The 27,765-nt window shown below is 44.2% G+C and overlaps 1 protein-coding gene across 1 annotated transcript; it reads right to left on the bottom strand.

Annotated features, from left to right (window-relative positions):
- Positions 1–1,963: 1,963 nt before the first annotated feature.
- STEEP1 (STING1 ER exit protein 1) lies at positions 1,964–25,363 on the bottom strand. The gene is made up of 7 exons (XM_059385403.1): positions 25,145–25,363; positions 22,466–22,583; positions 9,485–9,526; positions 7,068–7,206; positions 6,506–6,595; positions 5,818–5,910; positions 1,964–4,668 (listed from the first exon to the last, which is right to left on the bottom strand). The coding sequence occupies exons 1-7, from the start codon at positions 25,266–25,268 to the stop codon at positions 4,606–4,608; spliced, it is 669 nt and encodes a 222-aa protein (XP_059241386.1). The 5' UTR covers positions 25,269–25,363; the 3' UTR covers positions 1,964–4,605.
- Positions 25,364–27,765: the final 2,402 nt, after the last annotated feature.

Genomic DNA, 27,765 nt, shown 5'->3' with positions numbered 1-27,765 from the left:
CATGACAATAACAAATCAAATAATCCAATTAAAATGACCAGACCTCTCTCTAAGGGGACTATACAAATGGCCTAGAATCATATGAAAAGTTACTCAACATCAATAATTGTGGGGTGCCTGGGTGGCTCAGTGGGTTAAAGCCTCTGCCTTTGGCTCGGGTCACGGTCCCAGGGTCCTGGGATCGAGCCCCGCATCAGGCTCTCTGCTCAGCAGGGAGCCTGCTTCTCCCTCTGCCTCTGCCCCTCCCTCCCACTTGTCTCTAATATATCTAATATATTTATTATTTTATTTATTTATAAATAAAATTTATTTATAAATTTATATATTATATATAAATATAAATTTATATATAATATATAAATATAATTTATAATATTAAAAATATTTATTTATTTATAAATAAAATCTTTCTTAAAAATTACTCATAGAACTAACCATATGAATCAGAAGTCCCACTTCTGGGTATTTATCCAAAGATTTGAAAGCAGGGTTGCAAAGACAACATCTATCATTAGGGAGATGCAAAGTCGAAAGCACAAGATACCACTGAGAAACTGTCATGAATCAGAGGAGACTAGAGAGACACAGCAGCTAAATGCAGCGTGTGATTGTGAATGGGGTCCTCAGCCAGAAAGAGGACAGTGAAACAGCTGGTGAAATCCAGATAAAGCGTGTGGCTTTTAGACCACCATATCAATGTTAACTTATTAGTTTTGAGTACTGTGCTATGGTTTCGTATGTATTAGTCTGCCTGGGCTGCTACAACCAAATACCATAGACCAAGTGGCAAAACAACAGACATTTATTTCTCACAGTTCTGGAGACTGGAAGTCCAAGGTCCAGGTGCCAGTTCCCGGTGGAGCTCTTTTTCTGGCTTGCAGACGGCCACCTTCTTGCTGTGTCTTCATGTGGTAGAGAGAGCTCTCTGGTCTCTTCTTCTAAGGGCAATAATCCCATCATGAGGGTCCCATCTCATGACATCATTTAAACCTAATTAACTTCCCAAAGGCCCATCTCCAGATCCCACTGCACTGGGGATTAGGGCTTCAACACAGGAATTTTGGAGAGGACACAATTCAGCCCACAGCATTATATAAGAGGTTAATACTAGGGAATCTGAGTGAAGAGTATATAGAAACTTTCTGAACTATCTCTGGAACTTTTCTGTACATCTAAAATGATTCAAAGACTTTAAGTTAAAAAACTCAAGGTCAGGAGCACCTGGCTGGCTCAGTTGGTAGAGTGTGTGACCCTTGATCTCAGGATTGTGAGTTCAAGCCCCACGTTGGACATAGAGCCTACTTTTTTTAAATAAAGAAAAAGCAAACTCAAAGTCAGAAGGGTTGAAGGTGAGAGGACTTCAGAGCCCCAACCACAGGATCGAGCAGGGTCAGAAAGAAGACGGGTAGTGACAGAATGGCAGTACTGGGAGAAAACAGGAGGATGGAGGTTCTACGAAGTGTAGAAGCAGGTTTAGTTCACTGTAAGTGATGTTTTTTGTTTTCCTGGAGGAATATCAGATACTAAAAGCTCAAGTGTAATAGACTGTGTTTTGTTAAAACTGAACAAAACAATGGAGTAGTCAGGGATGTCTGGGTAGTTCGGTCGATGAAGCATCTGCCTTCGGCTCAGGTCCCAGGGTCCTGGGATTGAGCCTCCCAGGGAGCCTGCTTCTCCCTCTGCCTGCCGCTCCCCCTGCTTGTGCTCTCTCTCTTACAAATAAATAAATAAAATCATTTTAAAAATCTTAAAAACAAACAAGCAGAGTAGTCAGAGAGGTAAAGCAGCAGCAGAGTAAAACATCAAGGAAATCAAAAAGGGAAGTTTTTTCCTTAAGGAAAGGAGGTGACCCACTGTGCTAAGGATTCCAGAAGGGTGGAGACAAGCTAGTTTTTAAAAAGCTTTTCAATTTCTCTTACACGGTAGAATTACACCTCCAAATGTCAGTAATTATTACAGTGGAAACATTTTACATTTTACTATTTTATTACAGTTGATAGTACAAACACAAAATAAAACAGAGTAAGACTCTCCGAAATTCCAATACGGCTCTTAGTACTAACATTAAAACACTGTATTTGCTGCTAAAATACTACAAGAAAATAAAGAGACTAGAGATAGCACAGTGTATCACTTTTGTAAGTAGATCAATATGAAAGCAGCCAACACTAAAGAGCACATGTTTATTTGGTACTAATGACATCATGATTTGCAGTCTTAAAGATGAAGCAAAGTGTGCAATTTGAACCAGCTGTTAAAATGGTTTAGGGTTAGTATCTAAGGACAAATATTTCAGAAAATATGTGTTAAGGTGACAACACATTGCTACAGGGAAGTCCTCTATGTGTCTTTACAGCGCCTTTTACTTGGTTTCTCAAAATGAAATTGCTATCTGTTCTCCATAATAGATTTTTTTTTTTAAATCCCATAGGAGAAGCAATTCAGCCTAGTTCTATAGTCAGATTTTTGGCTTTATCACTTCCTGGCTACGGGATCTTAGGAAACTTATACTCTCAGAGTCTTCAATTCTCGTCTGTGAGATGAGAATGGGAACAGACCGATCTCAAAGGACTGTCATCTTGTTGAGATTTATTTATTTGACAGGCAGAGATCACAAGTAGGCAGAAAGGTGGGCAGAGAGAGAGGAAGGGAAGCAGGCTCCCTGCTGAGCAGAGAGCCTGATGTGGGGCTCGATCCCAGGACCCTGGGATCATGACCTGAGCCAAAGGCAGAGGCTTTAACACACTGAGCCAGCCAGGCGCCCCTGTCATCTTGTTTTGACTAGGTCATACCCACGAAGTGCCTTCCATGGCACGTAACACAGAACGAGCAGCCATTAAAGAGTATCATCATCATCTGTAAACTCCTGCAGTTTTTTCTATGAGGACTGATAAAATAACCATCCTTCACATCTGAAAACAGAAAGAACAGGTTTAGTGGAAGTGAGAGCATGAGAGTGGCCATGTGAGGAGGCTGTGATCACAGAGCAGAAGTTTGGATCTCTAGAATCTTGGATCTCAGACGTGGTGGACATGGCTGCCAGGCTACGGTCATGGGAGTTTATGGCTACAGAGGCGTGAAGGTGAAGGTCACTGTTTGGAGGTGAAGTCAAGGAACTGCGAGGAGATTTTGGTTGGCCATCTACATGCTGTCCAAGTATCTTTCAGAACGAGGACAGGAAATGAGGTGGACAGGAAGACTCGGTTGCAAAGACCTCACTGGATGCAGGAAGATGGCAACACAGCCCCACCTGGCTTTCCCCGGCCCCCTGCCGCTCCTCTTTCTCCCAGTTCTTGCTAGCTCGCATCTACCCCCTACTCCAAGCTACTCTGCATTCCAAATAAGGAAGGCAGGGGAAAAAGCAAGGAGAAATGTCCTATTATTTCCCAGCAGCGCCTTACACACGTCTTGGGCGACTGCTGAGCAATCCGGCCCAACAGCTTATGACACAGGTGAACAGATAAAAACACGTATATAACGCTCCATATTGTTATCACTGAAACGGCGTGACATTAACTATTTTTTTAAAGATTTATTTACTTGAGAGAGACAGAACTAGAGAGAGCACGAGCTGGGTGGGGAGGGGCAGCCTCCCCACTGAGCAGGGAGCTCGATGCAGGGCTCCATCCATCCTCACGAGCGTGACTGAGCCGACGGCAGAGGCTTAACCAACGGAGTCACCCCGGCGCCCCTAAATATTTAAAAAGACAACACTCCTCTACAAATAGCAAATATGAAATACGAGCTGGCCAACAGCTACTTTTGTTTTGTCTCAGTATCAGCTCTTACTCTAGGTCTCCCTCCCGTACCCACATATGGAAGCAGGCGTCTCCCTAGCTGCCTGACGGGATGGTGGTCACCTTGGGTTGCTTACTGAGACCCCATTTTCATTTAGACCTGGGCTACCCTACCCGCCCCTGCCCCCAATCTGGCTGTTCCTTCTTTAAGTACAAAGGCCAGTAAGGAATAATGCATCTACAGCTTTACCATTTGAAGTAAAGGAAGAAAGACTATACTTTCAGGATCATTTCTTGGTTTATTACCAAGGAAGTTTCTCTGAATGTGAAGCTAAAGGAAGCTTTATGGACATTCTGGCTTTCCACAGATTCCTTTCTGACAGGAGAGAGGTTCAAACCATAGTCAATTCCTGCTCGTCTAAGAATAGTCACTTAAAAGAATCATAATTGCTGTAACTTTAAATATAATTCACGCCACTTTCTCTGTGATACATCATAGTACTTTTTAAAAAAAGTCTATAAACATTTTATTAGCTTTGAAGAGGGACTAAGAAGAGCTACTTTCAAAACAAGAGACACTCAAGCCCTGGTGTGTTCAGACTTTCCACACAGCTGAAGAAGTTTACATCAAATGCACAAAAAATAGTACAGAAGACCTATATACAGAAAGATTTAGAAAACCCATCTCTAGAAAGCAGGTCACATGGATTCAAAGCCCTCACCAAAAGTAGGAAGAATCAATGGGAAGTAATGGAAAGCCTTCCACTGGGGCTAAAAGGTGACCACAAGGCTGTGGAGTCAAGAAACAGTTCTTTTTCCTCCTTGTCTAAATGCCTGCTTCTGGTCTGGGCTGAGAGGAAGGTCCTGATCACTTGAACTGGTTGTCAATCAAGGTCCCCTTCATCTTTGCTTTCTTGGCTTCCAGTTCAGCCTGGAAAAGGAAGAAAAGCATATGCCCTGAGTGATGCCATGACATTCTTATTTTCCTTCCTTCTCCTAACTGCCCAGACACTATCCTTTTGTGTTCATTTAGTATAGAAACTAGAACAGTAGTTGGCAAATCCACGTATCTCTAGCAACTGCTTTCCAACCTTTCTGGTATTATGCTGCACATAGAAAACGATGGCGTCTGTGTGGTAAAAGGCTGCGGTCAAAGGCGATCAGCGCAGGGCTCCTACAGCCCCAGGCCCTTCAAAGGGCTGAGGGAATCAATACCATGATATACCATTATCCCATTCCTGGCAGAATAAGACAAGAAACACTGTTCTGGAACAGCGTTACTTCATGTTATACAGTTCGTGAACTGCTGGTTGTTGGTTCATGCAAGATATATATAAAAATCAAGAGTTAGCATCTAGAACCTTGCACAGTAATTTGCCAGCGTCATAACAAAAACAAATCATTTAGCATGAGCACTTGAGGCAAATGCATTTTTATGGAATTTTATAAATTATAAATCTGTTCTTGACAAAATGGAGATTTATAAAAAAGAAGCAAGCCCCGGCCCTTCCCCTCGGCAAATGGGATAGGCACGGCTCTAGACCACGATGGCAGGGCAATGCCGTGCCCAAGACCCACCACCTGTCACCCTGTCACCGAAGGAAGCTCTCCGGTCATCAGACTGCACCGCCACAGCCTCTGATGAGGCACGAAGACAGTGATGGCCGATCTTAAAGAACTAGCAAAAGTACATTGTTATCAAGAAGACCCACCTTACCGGCGCTATCAAATGCAAGTGTCCGCGCCATGAGTCTGTGACTCACACAGAAAGTAAGGACGGCCCCGGGGCTTTAGGCAGCCCCAAGGCCCCCATCCCAGTGAAGCCAATGTAGCACAGCTGTACGCCCTCCCCACCTAGGTGCACATCCACGAACCCCGGGCAGCAGGTTCAAGTACCGGCCCAGTCAGGACTGGCCAGTGAGTACTCTAACTTGGGGCCTGGAGCCCATGGTCACTAGACAGAGTACACTGACCGTGACAGGCCAGGGTGAGACAGCTGGCCACCAGACTTCCTGCAGGATCTCCCCGACTGCTGGAGGGTCTCTCAGACCGAGAAACCCTTGCCGCCCAGGCCACTCACCAGCTCCTGCAGTCGCCGTTTGCTCATGCCCTTGCGCTCCAGCTGCTTTTCGATCACTTTGGCATTCTGTGCGTACGAGTCGGCAACCTCTCTCTGCGGGAGGAAGAACGGCAGCCGGTACCAGTGAGTCCCAGAGACCTTATGGAGCAATTCCTGCTCCTCGGATCTCAGAATTGTTCCTGAAATGGACTCTGTTCCCTTTAAACTCGTCAGCTGTACAATAATCCAGGAGAGCTCAGGTTTCGGCCGAAACCATTTGTAAAACAACAGATAACATCTCTCTGTAAACCTCATTATACTGAAGGACCATAAAGGTAATTGCTCCTACTACTACAGAGAGCCTCACAAGCCACTCGAGCCAGACTGACAGGACCTCAAACTGCAGAGTCCGATAGGTTTTTAGGAACGAAGAGGGATGAGAGATGAGGGATTTGCCCCCTGAAAGCATCTCAAAATCAGTATGAAAATGCCACTGATCCAGTCCAACTGCCTGGTTCTCATTTTACAGATGCCCTAGGGATCCAGAGAGACAGGAACGGGACTGGGGTCCTCTAGTTTCTTACTAACACAGTAAGGCCTGGAAGCAACATTTCTCATTATTCCGCTACTCGAATGGACTGATTCTAGAGTCCCAGTTCCTTCCGGGCCCACCCCCCAATCCAGTTCCCTTGGGAGCAGAAGCACTCACAGCCTCAATCTCCTCTTCCTCTTCATCAATGGTAGACACTGTAACGGAGCTGAACTTGCCCATGTCTTTGGTCCGTTTGGTCATCATCACCTGGAGTCACAGGAGGAGGAATCAGTCTCGTTCACTGCAAGAGGCTCTGTGAGCTGCACATCGCGCACGTGTGTCCATGCACATGCCTGACTGCAGGGTGAGGACGGAGAGGCTGGCCTATCTAAAAGTGCCAGTAGATTTTTTTTTCTATTTGGATTCTATTTTTCTAATATTTGCCATCAAGGCCTTTTAACTTTCACTTTAACTGTCCACACTGAAAAAGGAAGAGATTTCAAAGGAAATCAATGTGAATCAAAACCATACAATTTCTAACTTTACTCCTGGGACAGCCGTAGGAAAGAACAGAACACATAATAGATGTTACATTAACATCTGTTCACCCATAAAAATGGCATCCTTTTAATAAAGCATGCGTCCAAAAAGAGCACTTTCTCATTATACTCATTGAAAGATGGAGGGCGATCTGGAGATTCGCAGCTATATGAACCAGTCAGTCTCCTTCAGTGATTACCTTCTTAGGAGGCTCTTGCTTCTGAGTGTAGATATTCGTTTTACCAAAACCTTGGCCGAACTTGACTACTGCGCCATCCACAATGAAGGTCACGGGGGCATTCTTGGGCTGGGACTGATAGAAGAGGGGCAGTCCACACCTGCAAACAGCAGAGTCAGTCTCTGGGAAGCTCAGAATCCAAATCCCCAAAACGCCGATTCACAAAGCACGCTCAGACACTGAGAATAGTTTCATTCGTGGCATAAACTGAGGATTCGCTCCTTCCGGTGTTTCCCGGAACTGCTGCCTAAGAATCACTGAGGAATCACTTTACCGAGTAAGAATTTGTTACAGCTGCTGCTCAGACTCCCAGCTCCTTCCAAAGATCTTCATTCAGCAAATCTGGAAGCTGAGGCCTGGGAATCTATTACTTTCCTCAGCATCCCAGGTAATTCTCAGCATTGGACAAGTTTGGGAAATGCTGGCGCCCGCTGCTGTTTGCTTTCCCGTTAAAGCCACTGCCACTCTGGGGCGCCTGGCTGGCTCAGCTGGGAGAGCATGTGACTCCGGACGAGGTTGTGAGTTTGAGCCCCATGTTGGATGGAAAAATTACTTAATAAATAAAAATTTTAAAATACAAGTTTCTTTAAAATATATATATAAAACCTGCTGGGGCTCCTGGGTGGTACAACCAACTCTTGGTTTCAGCTCAGGTCATAATCTCAGGGTTGTGGGATCAGGCCCCACACCAGGCTCCGCACTCAGCAAGGAGTCCGCTTGGGTTCCCCTCTCTCTCTTTCTCACTCTCTAATAGATATATATTTAGGAAAAAAAACTGCTGCCATTCTTCCCAGAAGTCTGGGTACCTAGCATGGGGGGTTTGTCTAGTTTTGTTTGGGTTTTTGTAGTGTCGAGAAGGGGTGTAAAGCTCCCCGGCAATGGCCGGCCAACTGCTCTAGGGAGTAATCATCAAACTTTCTTGGGTCAGTCAGTTTTGTTCTACTTTTTCAGCTACATGAAGTACTCAAAAGACATGATAAACTAGTGGGGGGCCGCCTGGCTGGCTCAGTTGGTGGAGTGTGACTCCTGACCTTGGGGTTGTGAGTTTGAGACCCACGTTGGGTACAGACGTTACTTAAAAATCAGATCTTTAAAAAAAAAAAAAAGACAAACTGAAGTTGACAACTCTAGTGTGGCTGGGAACTAAATTGCCTTCTTAGCCATTTCCATGCCTTGATTCTCCTCGCCAGAGTCTTCTGAGAGCTGTTGTGCCATCAACCAGATGGAACATACTATAGTTTAGTATTCTCACTGTTAACGGCCAAAAGCTGGACATGTAGATATAGCTTTACAGAACAGTTTCTAACGCTCTTGTTGAGTCTATGGGCCCTCCAGTAGGCTTTATAAGTAAGTCTGGATTACGTTACGTTATGTTCCATTGACCATACGAGCCAGCGATTCCACTCCAGAGAAAACACGTGTCCCCACCAAGGTTTATACAGAATGTTCGTAACGGCTTTATGCAGGACAGTCAAAACCATCAGCAACTCAAATGCCCTCGTACAGGGGGAGAGGGACAATGGAGCCATGGACACTACTCACCAGGGCTCAATCCCAGGACCCTGAGACCATGAACTGAGCCAAAGGCAGAGGCTTAACCCACTGAGCCACCCAGGTACGCCTTTAGGTAACATTTTTAGAAAAGGCAAAACTGTAGCTACAGAAGGCAGCTCAGTGGCTGCCAGTGGGGGAACACAGAGAAGAGGACTGACTGCAAAGGGCACAGGAGGCCGGAAATGGCCCGCATCAGGGCAGGGTGGTGTTTGCAGACTATACGTTTCTGTCACAAGTTCTCAGACTGTATGCTTAACACGGGCAAATCTGGGGAACACCTGGCTGGCTGTCAGGAGAGCAGGCGAAAGTCGGTCTTGGGGTGGTGAGTTCAAGCCCCACAGTAGGCAGAGAGATTAGTTAAGAAAAAAAAAAAGGACAGGGGCGCCTGGGTGGCTCAGTAGCTAAGTGTCTGACTTCAGCTCCGGTCATGATCCCAGGGTCCTGGGATCGAGCCATATTTGGGCTCCCTGCTTAGCGGGAAGCCTGATTCTCCCTCTCCCATTCCCCCTGCTTGTGTTCTTTCTCTCGCTGTCTCTCTCTCCGTCAAATAAAATCTTTTTTTAAAAAAAGGTAAATTTTATCATATATAATTTATATCTCTATTTAGAAAAAATGATACAATGTTAAAAAAAATTTCTGTGACCAGCTGCTCAGAGATGTGACTTCTGAGAAGCATATTGGTATTTGTGTAGTTGAAGTTCAAAGGCAGTTGAGATTACAAGGATAAAGATAACAGAGAATGGTATCCACATAATTCCTTCCTGAACATACTACCGCCTTTGCTTTTGCGTGATTGGGAGAATCCCACGCTGTTAGACACGTACTTTGCACACTTCTTCCTGTATTGTCGCTCAATGCCTTCAGGCCTGTGCAGGAAACGGAAGTAAAAAAAAAAAAGGTATGAACAAATGAGCAGCAGGAGCTATAGTCACAGCAGCAGGCAGGTCACGGTGGTAACAATAACAACAACAACAATACCAGCACCCACATGTACGCAGTGCTCAAGAACGTATGTTATGAAGCCATTTAAGCCTTACAGCAACCCAAGTTCCTATTACCATTCCTATTTTCCACACGAAGGCACAAACCTAAGCACATGATTTGCCCCAGGTCAGAGTCCAGAAGCAGAATAGGCTACATTCAAGCCCAGGCCACCAAGCTCAAGAGCCCACAAGAGCGCCTTAGGTAAGCAACTCTGCCACCCACCCAAGATGCTTAACACAAACCTGGGACTCATTCTTGACTCCTCTTTCTCTTAATGCCCACACCCAGTCCATCAGCAAATCCTATGGATTTTCTCTCCAAAACAAGATCTTGAACCTGTCTGCTTTGCTCCACCTTCCGGCCACCATCTCTTCCTTGGCCGCCTGTCCTAGCTTCCAGACTGGTCTCCTCACTTCCTTGCCCCTTGTTTGTTTCCATTTTTTAAAAGGCCATATGCAAACATGGCATATGTAAGAATAGAAAGAAAAGTAAATATTCTCCCCACCCACCCTTCACCCACCCAGTTCTCTTCCCCAGGGGCAATTATTGCTTCTGGTTTCTTCTGTTCCTCCCAGAGATAGTTGACGATTCAAGCAAGGAATCCTTACTGACATAGAAAGAAAATATATTTTATTTCTTTCCCTTTTTAGACAAACGCAGCATACCTTACACTTCTTTGTTCTTCATTTGTTTGCCTAAAAAAATGTGTCCTGGTTAGAAAATTCATAGGGGACCCTTCCTTACCAATTGACAAAGAGGTGCCTCATTCTTCATAAGGGCTGCACTGTATTCCTTTGTGTGGATAAACCGAAAAGTCTTTTACCTGTTGGATGAATTCCTAGAAGAGTATCCGCTTTAAATTCTGAGAAATACTGCCAAATTACTCTCTAGGGAAGTTGAACCAATCTATGTTCCTACCACCAATGTGAAATTTGTGTTTTTCTCCAGTCTCACCAACACAGGATGTGATTAAATTGCACGACTGTCAATCTGACACATGAAAAATGTGTTCTCATAATTTGCATTTCTTTTTTTTTTTTTAAAGATTTTATTTATTTATTTGACAGAGAGAGATCACAAGTAGGCAGAGAGGCAGGCAGAGAGAGAGAGGAGGAAGCAGGCTCCCCGCTGAGCAGAGAGCCCGATGCGGGACTCAATCCCAGGACCCTGAGATCACGACCTGAGCTGAAGGCAGCGGCTCAACCCACTGAGCCACCCAGGCGCCCCTGCATTTCTTTTTTTAAAGAGTGAAAAGTGAGGCATCTTTTCGTGTATTTTATAGGCATTTGTGTTTTCTCTTTTTGGGTGAACTGTCAGTTCATATCTTTTGCCTACTGAGTTATCTTCTTATTTTCTAGTCTTGCAAATGTTGATGGCCCTTATAAATATTTCTTCCCCAGTTTGACTGGGGGAATTTCAGATCTGGGGGCAGTCAAATCGAAAGCAAGTGCGCGCATGTGTGTGGTATTCGGTTAGGCCTTCCCTGTTCTAAATTCATACCTAACATACAAACTTTAACTACTATTCTAGAATCTGCTTCCGCTACTGTTACACTCCAAATCATTCTTTAAGCAGAGGCAAGAGTGGCTTCCTAAGACACCTAGAATAAAATCCAGCCTCCTTACCATGGCCTCCCAGGCACCAGCTGAGCACAAAACTGGGCTCATCTCCTTTCACAGATGCCCTTCCTCCCTCACCATGAACCAGCCACAACAGACCTCGCTTCTTTGAACAAACAAGTGCTTTCCCACCTCGGACCTTTCACACAAACACACTTCTTTCTCCCCAGAATGCTCTTCTCACTGCTTTCCCATTCTCATTTTTGGGGTCTCAGCCACTTTTTCAAAGACGTTTTCACGACATTCTCTGTATGAGCCCTTTGTTTCATTCACAGGACCTCCCAGAATCATAATGACTTTATTTTTCTGTCATTCCACTGGACTGTAGGGTCCATGAGATCAGAGATTAATGGAGACCATGCCTGTCTGACCACTCTATCCCCAGAACCGAGCAAAGTACTGGAAACGAAACAGACATGCAATAAAACACTGGTTGAAAGAATTCTTTTAAGAATTTGGTTTAGTGGGGCGCCTGGGTGGCTCAGTGGGTTGAAGCCTCTGCCTTCGGCTCAGGTCACGATCCCAGGGTCCTGGGATCGAGTCCCGCATCAGGCTCTCTGCTCAGCGGGGAGCCTGCTTCCCTCTCTTTCTCTGCCTGCCTCTCTGCCTACTTGTGATCTCTGAAATAAATAAATACAATCTTTAAAAAAAAAAGAATTTGGTTTAGTGAGGAAAATTACAATCATGGAGGTAAGTTCTTAAATGGAGAAATGTATACCATGTAATCGAATGTAAAGGTGGGAGCACCAAGTCTGTCTGAGGCAGTCATGGAAGGCTTCATGAGGAGGTGGCTGAAAGTCAATGGTCCTGATAGCAAGCAGTATTTCAAGCAGTGGGAATATTATGTGCAAAGCCAAAAAGCACAGCATATTCAGGGAATTATAAATCGTCTAATGTTAGTAGGATTTTAAAAAATCAAGAGTACTACTGGTCTGACAGAAAAAGATTTGTAAGATTATCCTATGAATGACCATATGGCAACAAATGAGATAATCGAGATGAAATGGGCAAACTCCTAGAACAATAGAATAAGATAAACTACCAAAATCACTGGAAAAGAAACAGAAAATCTAAATAGACTATCCATGTAAAGAAATTTAGTTAGTAATCAAAACACTTTGCACAAAGAAAAGCCTGGGATGAGTGGCTTCACTGGTGAATTCTACTAAAAGTTCAAAGAATTAATACCAAAGTTTCACAAACTTTTCAAAAGAGGAGGAAATACCTTCCAGCTCTTCAGATGAAGCCAGGATTACCCTGATACCAAAACCAGACAAAGGTACAACAACAAACTAGAGATCAATATTGCTTACAAACACACGGGCAGAACTCTGTAAAAAACAAAAAAATACTAGCAAACTGAATCCAGGAGCATAGAAAAAAGATCATATAACATGACCAAGAAGAATTTATCCCAGGACTACAAGACTGGTACAACATATAAAAAAATTAATCCAAGCCAAGACACCATAGTAATAGAACAAAAGAGGGAAAAAAAATGATCATCTCAACATCTCAAAAGACACAAAAGAAAAGCAGCTGACAAAATTCAAAACCCTTATTAATATACTAGGCATAGAAGGGAACTTTTTGCACCTGATAAAGGGTATCTATGAAAAACCCACAGTTACTAACAGTTACATAAACTAATATCATACTTAATGGTGAAAAACAGAAAGCTTTTCTCCTAGGATCAGGAACAAGACAAGGATACTCACTCTCAACACTTCTATTCAACATTGTAGGAAAAGTTCTAGCCAGGGCCACTGGCAAGAAAAAGAAATAAAAAGCATCCAGATTGGAAAGGAAAAAGTAAAACCATCTCTATCTGTAGATGACATGATCTTACACACAGAAACCCTAAAGAACACACAAACATACAATGAGAGCTAATAAACAAGTTTAGAAAGACTGCAGGTTACATGATCAACATATAAAAACTAATGGAGTCCTATATACTAAAAATGAACAATAAAAAATAAAGATAAGAAAACAATTCCAATTACAATAGCATCAAAAAGAATAAAATACTGGTTGTCAGTCATCAAGTGGCTGTCTTCAGCTCAGGTCATGATCCCAAGGTCCTAGGATCGAGCCCCCCATTGGGCTCCTTGCTCACCAAGGGAGCCTGCTTCTCCCTCTCCCTCTCCCCCTGATTGTGTTCCCTCCCTCTCTGTGTCTCTGTCAAATAAATAATAAAATCTTAAAAAGAATAAAATACTTAGGAAAATTTTAACAAAATAAGTGCAAGGCTCGTGCACTGAAAACTATAAAACATTGCTGAAAGAAATTAAAGAACACCTAAGTAAATGGAATGACATTCCATGTTCGTGGACTGAAGACTTAACATTAAGATGGTAATACTCCCTAAATGAATCTACAGCTTCAAAACAATCCCTATCAAAATCCGAGCTGGCTTTTTGCAGAAATTGACAAGCTGATCCTAAAATTCACATGGAATTACAAGGAATCTAGAATAGCCAAAACAATCCTGAAAAAGAACAAAGTTGGAGGACTCACATTTTCTGATTTCAAAACCACAAAAGCCACAATAATCAAGACAGGGTAGTACTGGCATAAAGACAGACAGATCAATGGAATGGAACAGAGTCCCAATAAACCCATACATATATTGCTAACTGATTTTTGATTTAAGGGTACCAAGACCATTCGAAGGAGAAAGAACAGACTTTCCATAACTGGTACCAGGACAACTGGATATCCACATGTACAAGGATGAATTTATTACATACTTATCTCACGCCATCTAAAAAAATTAACTCAAAAAAAATTTTAACTCAAAATGGATGAAAGGCTTAAACCCAAGAATTAAACTATAAAACTCTTAGAAGAAAATGTAGACATAAACCTTCAAGACCTTGAATTAGGCAAAGGTTTCTTAGCTAAGACTCCATAAGCAAAGAAAAAAATAAGCAAAGCACAAGCAAAGAAAAAAATAAGCTGGACTTGATTAAATTAAAAACTTTTATGCTTCTAAAAGTATCACCAAAAAGAGAGAAAAGGCAATCCACAGAATGGGAGAAAATGTTTGCAAATCATGTATCTGTTAGGGGGTTAGCATCTGTAATATATGAATTCCTATGACCCAACAATTAAAAAGTCAAATACACCAATTAAAAAATGGGCAAATAATTTGAATAGACATTTCTCCAAAGAAGATACACAAATGACCACAAGGTACATGACATGTATGACCCAGCTATTCGTAAGTATACACCCGTGAGAACCAAAAACATGTTCACACAAAATCCTGTACACATGTCCACACGTTTACAACATTACCCATAATAGTAAAAAAAATTTTTTTTAAAAAGGAAACAGTCCAAATGCCCATCAACTGATGAACAGATAAACAACATGTGGTATGTCCTTACAATGGAATGTCATTCAGCTGCAAGAATAAAATACTGAGTCATTCTACATCATGGATGTACCTGGAAAACATGCTAAATGAAGAACAGTAGACACCAAAAGCTACAATATTTATGCTTCCCTTTTTTTTTTAAAGATTTTATTTATTCATTTGACAGACAGAGATCACAGGTAGGCAGAGAGGCAGGTGGAGTGGGGGGGAATCAGGCTCCCAGCTGAGCAGAGAGCCCAATGTGGAGCTCAATCCCAGGACCCTGGGATCATGACCTGAGCAGAAGGCATATAGGCTTTAACCCACTGAGCCACCCAGTGCCCCTTTATGGTTCCCTTTTAATGAGGTACCTAGAATAGGCAAACCCACAGGGAGAAAGTAGATTAATGATTGCCAGGGGCTGGGGGAGAAGGAAGTGGGGAATGACCATTATTAGGTATAAGGTTTGTTTTAGGGGGGTGATGAAAATGCTCTGGAATTGATGATCGTTGCACAACCGTGTGAATATACTAAAACCACTGGATTGCACCCCGTAAAATGGTGAGTTTTATGCTCTATGACTTCCCCCGCATCTCCGAGGGTGGAGGTGAGGCATTAGGACTTTTCAGAAACCCCCCTGGATGGTGCTAACACAGCCAAGAGGCACTTCACAGAGGTGCATATGAAGAAGAATAAAACTGCAGAGGAGTAATTACGTGCATCTTACAAGGCCAAAGTGCTTTCCAAAGTCATTGTAACTAATTATGGTCATCCTGGTACTGCAGAGACTCCTAGCAGCTCTTTGACAACACATGGGTATTTTTTTCCCAGTTGAGGGATAAGGAAACTGGGGCCCAAAAAGGTTAAGCGAGTTGCTTCAAGTCTCACAGTGGTGCTGCTCCACCATCTTTAACAGCCCGCCTCTTCACTTATGTCAAACGTGCCATGATTCACCAGCATCATGTGACTAGGGCCCTAGCCATAGTTTCGGTTCCATGTAACTTACACTTCCATATAACTTCCTACTGGGACTCTAAATTCAACCTCAGCCTGAAGGGAGAGCTCCACCATACAATGGACTTCTAGAATTCTGGAGTCAGCCCATCTCTCATAAGCCTGAGCTTTGAAAACACAGGATTTTAAGTAAAGGGGACTGTGTATTTCTTGGTGAGAAATTTTCAAATACCAGTGCCAAAGAGGATTTTGTCAAGTTTGCAACAATTCATCTACTCTAACCATGTGCCAACAATCAGGCAAGGTGTACTAAGGGTTTTGGAAGTACAAGGCAGGATTCTTGCTCTCAAAAAGTTCATGGAAGTGAGGCAAGATACTGAACTGGCATAAGGAAGTGATTAACATGAACTAGGTAGCTGCACTAATTGACTCTGGTCTAGGATTATGTGAGGGAGGGAAGGCCAAAAACAAAACATTTTTCCTGGTTGTGGCAGTCTCTAAGATGGCCCCCAATAATCCTTGCGCCCTGGTATTGACACCCAGTGTAGCCTCCTCCCAAACTAAATAGGGCTGACCTGGGTCGCCTGGGTGGCTCATTGGGTTAAAGCCTCTGCCTTCAGCTCTGTCATGATCCCAGGGTCCTGGGATCGAGCCCTGAATTGGGCTCTCTGCTCAGTGGGGAGCCTGCTTCCTCCTCTCTCTCTGTCTGACTCTCTGCCTTCTTGTGATCTCTGTCTGCCAAATAAATAAATAAAATCTTTTTAAAAAAATAGGGCTGACCTGTACTAACAAGAGGACACTGCAGAAATGATGGTGTGTGACTACTGAGTCTCAGTTCTAAAAGATACTGTGGTTTTCACCTTGCTCTCTCTCGGATCACTCACGCTGTGGGAGGCCAGCTGCCACAACCCAAGGATAGTCACGCAGCCCTATGGAAGATTCTCGCGGTGAGGAACTGAAGTCAGTGCTCAGCTGCCAATCACGTAGGAGGTGGAACTCCCAGCCCTAATCAAGACTTCAAATGACTGCATCCATGATTGACTTTTTTTTTTCTTAAGATTTTATTTATTTGTGATAGAGCGAGAGCAAGAGAACACAAGCAGGGGGAGCAGCAAAGCAGCAGCAGAAGAAGGCTCTCCAATGAGCAGGGAGCCCAACGTGGGGCTCGATCCCAGGACTCCAGGATCATGACCTGAGCCAAAGGCAGCCACTTAACAGACTGAGCTACTCAGGCATCCCCCCATGATCTACCTCCTAACCACAGCCTCATGAAGAGATAGGAACCACCCAGCTAAACTGCTGTTGAATTCCTAACCCACAGAAATTATATGAGATGATAAATGTTGTGTTTTTAAAAATCAAGGGGCTAGGGCGCCTGAGTGGCTAAAGCCTCTGCCTTTAGCTCAGGTCGTGATCCCAGGGTCAGAGGATCGAGCCCCACATCGGGCTCTCTGCTCAGCAGGGAGCCTGCTTCCCCCCTCTCTCTCTGCCTGCCTCTCTGCCTACTTATGATCTCTGTCTGTCAAATAAATAAATAAATTCTTTAAAAAAAATAAATACAAAATAAGAAATCAAGGGGCACATATTTTATTTTTTATTATAAAAAAATAAATACAAAATAAAAAATCAGCTGGTAGAGCATGCAACCCTTGATTTCAGGGTCACGAGTTCAAGCCCCACGTTGGGTGTAGAGCCTATTTTAAAAAAGAAAAAGAAAAGAAAAAAAAATCAAGGAGTACCAGGAGACAAGAATAAAAAGGCAGGCCAAGGCAAGAACACAGAGAGGCTTCAGACTTCGATTTTACCCTGCTAACCATGATTTCTAAAATCGCACTCCACCAGGACCCCTAAATGAAACTGGAAAAGGGAAGGGTAGGAGTCCTTAATGGATTGGGCTTGACTCTTCCCCAGTCACAGCAGCCTCCTGCGTATTCATACTTCTGGACAAGCATGCCACTTGAAGAAAGGATTCACTGTCTAAAAATGTCTGAAAAGCACTGTTGTAAGTGATGGAGAGTCACTAAAAGACTGGAAGCAGGAGACTTCTGTAATGTGCGTTTGAGACCACTCAGGCAGTAGACAACAGACTGGAGGAGAACAAAATGAGAGGCAAAAAGACCAGGTAAGAGGCTACTTCAACAGCCCAAGCCAGCGATGGCAGGTACTGGAAAATGGCCTGGCAGCAGGGCTAAAGGGGAGACACCCACAAGACAGACTGGAAGGGGGAATCAACAGGACACAGTGAGTGACTGGTGTGTGCAGGGGATGGTGAGGCTGGGGACGGATGAGCCAAAGGGAGGACTGGCTCACGGACTCTGGCATGGACTACTGCATGAATGGGGGTGTCATCGTAGAAGGGGGAGGAGAAGGAAGGAACTGTGTGTGGCTGATATTTAGAGACCTGTCTGCAGTGGCTCGACACAATGGTTTGTTCTCCTATAAAAGACATCCAGAAGAGGGGCACCAAGGCGGCTCAGTAGGTGAAGCGTCTGACGCTTGATTTCGGCTCAGGTTTTGATCTCAGGGTCATGAGATCCAACCCCGCATCGGGCTCCAGCCTGGGCATGAAGCCTGCTTGGGACTCTCTCTCACTCTCTGCCCCTGCCCCCCAATTCTCTCCCCCATCTTAAAAAAAGAAAAGAAAAGGTGGTTCATGGCAGTGACTGGGACCCAAGGATGGTGATGGCAAAGCTCTGCAATTCTTGTGGCCTCTCCTTTCTGGTCCCAGGATGGCTGCTGGTGCTCCAGTTATCATGCCCATTGTCCCCAAAAGCAGGAAGAAATAAGAATAGAAGAGTGAAAAGCCCTTTCCTTGGAAGCCTCACGCAACAGCTTCTACTTCTGCCCCTTTTACTTGGCAAAAGTGAAGTCACATTCAGAATCTTAGGGGTCATTTGGGGCAGGGGTGGGGTGGGCGCTGTAATGTATGCCATAACTTTTCAGACACCCACATACAGGCAGGTATAGAAGAAGAGTGTTGTGGCAGTGCCAGGTCAGCCCACCTGCAGTATCTCCTTACTAGAGAAATAATGAGTTTGGCCTTGGTCATGTTCAATCTGAGACAGAACATCAGGTGAAGGAGAGGAGGCAGTTAGATACACAGTTCTGGGTATGGGAGAGAAACGTAGGCAGATCTAGATTTTGTGAGTCATCAGCACATAATGTAACTGATGCCGTGAGAGGTTGTGAGGACGTCCAAGGAGAGTGTAAAGAGAGAGAAGGTAAGATCCAGGTCAGAGCCCGGGGGAATACCAACATTTAAGGGGCAGGCGGCCAAAGAATCCAGAATATTGAGAAAGCCAAAGAAGTAGGAGAATCCCCAAAGCAGCTTCACAGAAGTCAAGGAAGGAGAGCATCAAGGGAGGCAGGGTCAACAGAGAGACAGAAAAGTACTGGATCTGCAAACACTGGGACTGCTGGAGGGGAACGGGGGGCCCAGGGAACAACAGTGTCAAAAGAGAGGAACTTTAGAATGAAAACTTGGAGGTGGACTGTGATGGGCTCCGGGGCATGGGTACTCTTTTTTTTTTTTTTTTTTTTTTTAGGCTCCAGGGGCGCCTGGGTGGCTCAGTGGGTTAAAGCCTCTGCCTTCAGCTCGGGTCATGATCCCAGGGTCCTGGGATCGAGCCCCGCATCGGGCTTTCTGTCCAACGGGAAGCCTGCTTCCACCTCTCTCTGCCTGTCTCTCTGCCTACTTGTGATCTCTGTCAAATAAATAAATAAAATCTTTTTAAAAAATTTAAAAACGTAAAAAATTAAAAATTAAAAACAAATAAATAAAGTAGGCTCCGAACATGGAGCCCAACATGGGGCTCGAACTCACAGCCCTGACACCAAGACCTGAGTCAAGATCAGTGGTGGGACGCTCAATCGAGGAGCACCCCCCCAACACACCCCTGGGCTCCCGGGCACATGGGGAGTGGGCAGACTGCATGTGTTCAGCAACCGGTGCTGGCACACACCCCTGGTTAAGGAGGGAAATGCACCCCCCCCCCAGCCAGGAGGGGAGCACACTAGAGTGGGCCACTGGACAGACTGCTCATGATTAGATCAGGGACAACAACCGGAAGGGGAGTTTACCCTGCCTTGTTGGTAAACTCTGAGAACTCTCTGGCCCGACACAGTCACCTGGCCAGAGACCACAAGCCTGGGCAATACAGCCCTAGGGTGAAGTCCCAAAGCTGGCTCGCTTCCAGGACCAGGCTGGCTGGATTCCAGGGTTTCTATTTCAGACTAAGGCCACTCCGTTTTTTGGCCTAGAGGTGAGGGCGTCTGCCTTTTAGTGCCATGAGGGCCTCTGGCCTGCTGTGTTGTTAGATCAGTTTTTGTATTAACTGAGTAATACACAACCGTTCGATATATATTGAAATACTATTACACATTAGTATACGTAACTATGATACATATATAATAAACACATCATAAATCTTAGTGATCTTAACGATACTCAGTTGGAGAGTTTTTCTTTTTTAAAAAGATTTTACTTATTTATTTATTTATTTATTTATTTCAGAGAGGGAGAGAGAGTGCACGTGAGCTCAAGCAGGGAGAGCAGCAGAGGGAAAGGGAGAAGCAGACTCCCTGCTAAGCAGGGATCCGTATGCGAGGCTTGATCCCAAAACCCCAGGATCATGATCTGGGCTGAAAGCAGACGCTTAATGGACTGAGTCACCCAGGCACCCCTCAGTTGGTAATTTTCAACATCAGAAAACTGAACAAGGGTTAATGGAGGGAGAAAAAGACAACGGATTAGCTTCAGATAGGGCATCTTGTCAACCGTCCTAATCATCATAATGGGGTATTCTCCCCGTGCTTCCCAAAGGGCATTCCTTTGTAAATTTCATCAATTTTTATAATCTGGTTGTATTACTGGCCTCGAGTTGTATCTTGTGTATAACCAATTTCCTCTTCAGCTGCACAACTCTAGAAGCCTGTGCTCTAGAAGCACAGTGGTGCTCAAGGTCTCATTTGCTACTGAATGTCACCTAGCGGTACTTCTTTTCATTAGTGTGGGCTGACAACAGTTTGGTTTCTTAAATTAACATAGCAAGATGTCAGCCTGTTGCTTTCTCCAGCTCAGCCCTAGAATGCAAGCTCCATACAGGCAGGGTACTTTGCTTGTTTACTGGTTGTACTGGTTGGATGGTATCCATTAAAAAGTCACATCCTTCCAGGAATCTCAGAATGTGACCTTATTTGGAAAGAGGGTCGTTGCAGATATAATTAGTTACAATGAGGTCATGTAGATGAGTAGAATGTGCTCTTAATCCAATGTGACTGATGTCCCTATAAAAAGAAGAGAAGAAAACAGAGACCAAGACACAGGGAGAAGGCCATGTAACGATACAGAGACTGAAGTGTTGCATCTGCCAGCCAAGAAATGCCAAGGACTGCCGGCAACCACCAGAAGCTGGGAAGGGCCAAGGAAGGATCCTCCCCAAAAACCTTCAGAGAGACCATGCGTGGCTCTACCAACAGCCTCATTTCAGACTTCTACTCTCCAGAAATGTGAGACAGTTTCTGTTGCTTTAAGCCACCCAGCTGTTGGTACTGTTACGGGAGCCCTAGCAAATAAATCCACTGGCATCTCAAAGGCTTCTGGACAGGACCCCGGCACAGAGCAGAAGCTGAGGAAATGAAATGTATGTGAAGGAACATCTGGACTTTTTAATCCCCTGCAACTGACCTCTCTGTGGCCTCAGGCACCTGCTGACGGCCACCCTCCCCAGACATACACACTTCCTGACACTCTCTCCTCCTGTTTCCCACATGGCCAGGTTCCAACTGTTTTGTCTGCTTTTGAAATGTCAGTGTTCCCCAGGATGGTATTTTCAGTCCTCTTTCCTCTTGCTCCACACGCCATATAATGTTAGCCCTTCCCAGGTTTCAATTATCTCGGCTAAGGACTCCCAAATATCAAACAGATCCAACCATGTCACTCCCCTGCTTAAAAGAGAGAGATGGCTCAGGGCACCTGGGTGGCTCAGTTGTTAGGGGTCTGCCTTCGGCTCAGGTCATGATCCCAGGGTCCTGGGATCGAGCCCCACACTGGACTCCCTGCTCAGCAAGAAGCCTCCTTCTCCCTCTCCCACTCCCCCTACTTGTATTCCCTCTCTCGCTGTGTCTCTCTATGTCAAATAATAAATAAAATCTTAAAAAAAGAGAGAGAGAGAGATGGCTCTTGCCAGCAGGTGAGGTCCAAACTTGCCTACTTCAGCAATTCACTCTGGGCCCACCTCAGGATGCATGAAGCCCTTCCTGTAAAGTCACTAGACTACAGTCACCAAGGACCGTTCGAAGTTCCCAAGCATACCGTAAGTGCTCCTTTCAATGCTTCCATATTCCCTCCACCTGGGATGCTCTTCAGCCCCCTCATCAACTTGGTGAAATCCTAGTTCAAGGCCAAAGACAAATGCCATCATCGTTTGGTGCCTTTCACCACCATTCAGAATGACCCGCTCCCATCTGCTTTCCCATAGCTTTTGGCTTACCACCCCGGCATTTCACTTTTTACACAGAAGGTAGCCAGGCCTCCGCACTGAGCGGCAGACTCTTCAGTGGTAAGGGCAGTACCTCATTCAACTCCATAGAGCCAGTTCCCTGCTCGGGGCCCGGCACACGGCATGCTAAGACATCACAGATCGAATGAGCTCATTCTACTTGCCAAAAAAACAAATTACAGCTATCAAATGGCAACAGAATCACATCTCGGCAGCATTTCAAAGAAGCACAGCGAAGGTATTGCCACATTAACAAGACGTTAGAGAGCTAACACAAATGTCGAAGTGTTGGACCCCTAAGAACAACCTGTTTAGCACTAGCTGGGGTACTGATTCCTCAGAAACAGACCGAAACACAAGGAAATCCAAGCATCAGCCTCTTACCTCCGAAGATACATGGTCTCCTCGTCCTCCGTGTTACAAAACTTGTGGGCGTGTTTGGCAGCATCGATCACGCGGGAGCGATCCCGGGGCCTCATGGGCAATTTCTCTAACTGACAGTCTAAAGATATGGAATAAGATTCCGTCACTAGAGCTACTGAAAACTACCCTGGGGCAATCACAAGTGTTCAGTGGGGGCCCTTAGCACTGTAATGTTTTACTATAATTACTAATGCTTATGGAAGCCTATTATTTAATTTCCCAACTGAAAAGGACTTGGTGTCAGAAGGTCTGGAGCTCCGTTACCACCTTAGTGATCTTTGGCAAATTACTTCCTTTTGTTTTGTTTTGTTTTGTTTTGACTCCTCATTGGAAGGATAAATAGATGACAGTATCTCAAAAGTCCTTCCCAGCACGTCAAGTTTGCTATGTTTCTATAATCATGGTACACTTGGTTTGTGTTCTAATGCGTGAGAATCAAAAGAGACAATCAAGCATCTGGAACCGCCTATGACAAAGGCACTGGGAAAAGTGATTAAGTGCTTAGAAAAAAAGAGAGAGGGGTCAGTGCTATGCTACATGTGACAGGCAAATGACCCAAACCAGCTGGAGGAGTGTCAATCTGAAAACATACAGGAAATAAACAAGGTGCAAAAAAAAGCAGAATGCTTTTTGACAGAATGCAAATGAGGTACCTAAAGGGTCACAGAGAAGTCAAGTGATCACAGTGATTCGAGATTAATGGAGGAAGGGGCAGGGGAGTTGGCACCAGGGTGCCTGCACGTTCATTAATCTTAGCAATGACCTGCTGGAGTAGACACTTTGTATTCCTACTTTAGAAATGAGGGAATTGAAGCTTACAAAAGGCAAGAGACTTGCCATACATTTACTAAGAGGGAGAACAAGAATTCACACTCAACTCTAGGTGATTAAAAGAGAACTCATTTATACAACAAGGATTCGAGGGCTCTCTGGGTACCAATTGCAGTTCAAACACGGTGCTGGGGATTCAGCAAAGGACAAAGCAGAGACCCTCCCCTAATGAAGTTTTCATTCTAGTGGAAAAGGCAGAAAATTGTAAAAAGTAAGAATTATAAGGGCGCCTGGGTGGCTCAGTAGGTTAAGCCTCTGCCTTCGGCTCCTGTCATGATCCCAGGGTCCTGGGATCGAGCCCCACATGGGGCTCTCTGCTCAGCAGGGAGCTGTTTCCCCCTCCCTCTCTGCCTGCCTCTCTGCCTACTTGTGATCTCTCTCTGTGTCAAACTAACAAATAAAATCTTTAAAAAAATTTTTAAATAAGAATTATATAATATGACCATAGATAATGATAAGTGCTCATAAAAAAAATTAGCAAGATATTAAAAGGATGTACAATGATCTCAAATAGGGATAAGTACTACCAAGAAAAATCAGGCAGGGTTAAGAGGACAAAGCGTAACTAACAAGGGTACCATTTTAGATAATCAGGGAAGGGACATTTCAGCAGAGACCTGAATGAAATAAGGAAGGAATTCCAGGTGAGGGATGATGGTGTCTTGGATTAGAGTGGCAGAAATGGAAGTATAAGAAGTAGTCAGATTCTGGATAGATTTTCAAGTAGCGGCAAAATGTGTTGATGGACTGGATGGACATAAGGTAAGGGAAAGAAAGAAGTCAAGATTGCTTCTGAGATTCTGGGTGAATAGTGTTACCACTTACCACACTAGGGTGGAACAGTGGAGAGCAGGAAGTATGGGATCATGAAGTTGATCTGAACATGATCACTTTGAGAGACCCACCAGACATCCAGTGGAGACAGGGAACAGGTAGCTGGAGTTTGAGGGGAAGTGTAAGTTAAAGATGAACATTTGGGAGGAATCGGCATGTAAATGGCATTTAAAGCTTGGGAATGGTTGGGGTCGCTTAGAAGGGCGTGAGTACAAATTGTGAACAGGTGAGAGGACTGAGCCCTAGGGCCTTGCAATGCCTAAACATCAGAGTCAGAAAAGGAGCTAGACCTTGAGGAGGGGCAAAATCAAGGTAGGAGGAAAAATCCGGAGACTGTGGAGTCTTGGAAGCAATGACAAAAAGTGTTTTAAGAAGGATGGAATCATCATCTCTGTCAAATGACACAGATGAGAACTAAAATGAGCACCGGCCATTGAGCACTGGCACCACTAACAGGTTCAGTTACTGACCTTGACAAATATGGTTTAGATGGTGAGGTGGGAAGAGAAGTATGCCTGAAGTGAGGTCAACATGGAATGGGAAGTGAGGATGCAGCGACAGGCAATATAAGCAACTCTTTCCAGAAGTTTTGCTATAAAAGCAGCAAAGAAATGGGGTTACAGCTGGAAGAGAACGTAGGATCAAGGGAACGCTTTATCCTCGTTGAAGGTAAAAGCTGTGACAGCCTCCTAGCATGCAGGAGAAAGGTTATAAAGTTTCTAGAAGCGACGTGGGAGGAAAGGGAGATAAACAATTTTTTCTGAAGGAGGAATTTGGTTTTGAGAGAAGCCCGGATACATAGAAGGTTAAACAGAAAAGCTGCCCTGGAGTAGGGTAGGGAGGCATCAGCATGGAGCAGGAAAGCCCACCAATCTTCAAAGAGACGCGCCTCCCAGATCACAGCCAGAGAAAACCCGCCCTAGAGAACCCGAAGTTTCGCTTCTTGCAGACGCCCTCCGGTTCCCGATTACTCACCCAGCACCAGGACCATCTGGCCACACAAACAGTAGTAGACGTGGAGGGGCTTCTCGCCGTCGTCATACTCCTCCCGATCCCGGGTGTCGGAGCAAACCACTGACCGAGACACAACTTTCGGCATCGTTCACAGGAGCAGCGCAGAAACTCTACGCCAAAAAAATAAGGGTCGCGCAGAAATGAGGTCACAGACTGGCGCCAAGCCTTTTCCCAGCCTCAACGCTGGTCACGTGTCAGTAGCTGGCCTGTGGACTTCCGGGCCGTTCCATTTGACCCGGATGCGCGGGGGCGTCCTGAGCTCTCAGAACCTCCTTTGCTTTGGCCTGAGTTTGCTAGGAGTGCTTTACTTGGGACACCCTTAATACCGTTTAAATTATTCATATATATTTATGTACACGTATGTATATGCAGTTACATAAAACCAGATATAAAAAAGAACTACGTTTACATATTATAGGGATAATAGAAGTTTTAGGTGTTCCTCTAAATAGGATTTTGATTTTAATGGCTATACTCAGGAGAGTACCTAATGAAGTAGAGGTATCTTTTTTAACTTTAGATATAACTCATATGACATAAAATTCACCCTTAAAAATGTATAATGCAAAACAAATGTGTAATGCGGTGGTTTTTAATATATTCACAAAGTTGTGCAACCATCACACTAATTCCAGAACATTTTCATCTTCCCCAAAAGAAATCTCATATAACTAGCAGTCACTCTCCACTTTTTCCCAGCGCCTGGCAACCACAAATCTACTTTCAATCTCTCTGAATTTGCCTCTTCTGGACATTTCATATGAATGAAATCACACAGCATGTGGCTGTTGGTGTCTGGCTTCTTAACAATATGCTTTCAAGGTTCATTCATGTGGTAGCGAGAACGGGTAAAAATTAGTAATGAATCCGTAAAAAGCTTCAATTGTTCTCACGGCTGAAAATCCTGTTGTATGGCTATCCCACATTTTATTTATTCATCAGGTAATGGACATTTGGGCTTTTCTGACTTTTTGAATATAATGATTAATGCTACTGTGAACATTGGTGTACAAGTTTTTGTGAGGACATATGTTTTTAATTCCCTTCATTGTATACTTAGGAGTGGAATTGCTGGGTTTATATGGTGACTTTATGTTTTACCTTTTGAGGAACTGCCAAGAGTGTTTTCCAAAGCGGTTTTACCATTTTATATCCCCACCAGAATATATATATGATGTTTCTTCATAATCTCACCAGCAATTATTTTTGTTCGTCTTTTTGATCATAACTATCCTTGTGGGTGTAAAGTGATATCTCACTGTGGTTTTGATTTTCCTTTCCCTAGTGGCTAATGTTGAGTACCTTTTCATGTGCTGATCAGTTATTTATGTATCTTCTTTGGAAGATACTGAAACTGAAGATACTGAAACTCTTCCAGTATGTTCTTTGTGGAGGACAAGAGTCTGGAGCAATCTAGAACAAGGATACTGAGACAGTTTACATTGGCTAACTTCAAAAATCCAAATGAAGACACCAAAATAGTGGATTTTTTCAAAAGATTTTATTTGACAGAGATCACAAGTAGGCAGAGAGGCAGGCAGTGAGAGAGAGACAGACAGAGAGACTCCCCGCTGAGGAGAGCCCAATGTGGGGCTTGATCCCAGGACTCTGAGATCATGACCTGAGCAGAAGGCAGAGGCTTAACCCCCAGAAGGAGAGTCTTAAGCAGACTCTGTGCTGAGCGTGGAACCCAACACAGGACTTGATGTCATGACCCTGATATCACGACTTGAATCGAAACCAAGAGTCAGATGCTTAATTGACTATGCCACCACAACCCATTAATAAAGATCTTAATAAAATAAATCAGTTGCAAATATTCATCTGTTAATACTTATCTATAATGATATTTTACATATCTCATCTTTGAAAAAAGTTTTAACACACATAAGTACTGCCAAATACTGATACCAAATACCTGATTTTAATTGAGCATATTCATCTTTTAGAAGGCATTTATGAAATTCAATTAGATTCTTCTCTTGATATTTGCCTTTTAGGATGTCATTGCATACAGAATAATCACTTCTAATTGAAATTTAGGTGGAAGCTCCTAAAATGCACAGTGAAAATGATTTTTTTTTTTTAATCAGAGAGCTAGAAGGCCCGCAAGCAAAGCGAGTGGCAGGTAGAGGGAGAAGCAGGCCCCCCACTGAGCAAGGAACCCGATGCACAACTCAATCCCAGGACCTTAGGATCATGATATGTGCCAAAAGCAGCCATTTAACTGGCTGAACCACCCAAGTGTCCCTGAAGTTGATTTTTTTTAAAGATTTCATTCATTTATTTGACAGAGAGAGAGAGAGAGAGAGAGAGCGCGCGCACTAGCAGGGGGATTGGGAACAGGAGAGGGAGAAGCACACTCTCTGCCAAGCAGGGAGCCCTATATGGGGGCTCAATCCCAGGACTCTGGGATCATGACCTAAGCTGAAGGCAGCAATTTAACCGACTGAGCCACCTAGGCACCCCCAGTGAAATTGACTTTTTAAATATAGAAATTTCCGGGGCGCCTGGGTGGCTCAGTGGGTTAAGCTGCTGCCTTCGGCTCAGGTCATGATCTCAGAGTCCTGGGATCGAGTCCC

This window comes from Mustela nigripes, chromosome X (genome assembly GCF_022355385.1).
Source record: "Mustela nigripes isolate SB6536 chromosome X, MUSNIG.SB6536, whole genome shotgun sequence".
Classification (NCBI taxonomy): Eukaryota; Metazoa; Chordata; class Mammalia; order Carnivora; family Mustelidae; genus Mustela; species Mustela nigripes.
This window is presented reverse-complemented; position numbering and strand designations above follow the sequence as displayed.

Coding starts and splice junctions, on each gene's coding strand:
- STEEP1 (XM_059385403.1), bottom strand. CDS start 25,268: ATGCCGAAAGTTGTGTCTCGGTCAGTGGTTTGCTCCGACACCCGGGAT. Junction 7,207..9,484: donor TACAGGAAGAAGTGTGCAAA/GTACGTGTCTAA, acceptor TGCTGTTTGCAG/GTGTGGACTGCCCCTCTTCT. Junction 6,596..7,067: donor AGCAAGAGCCTCCTAAGAAG/GTAATCACTGAA, acceptor CTGTGACTCCAG/GTGATGATGACCAAACGGAC.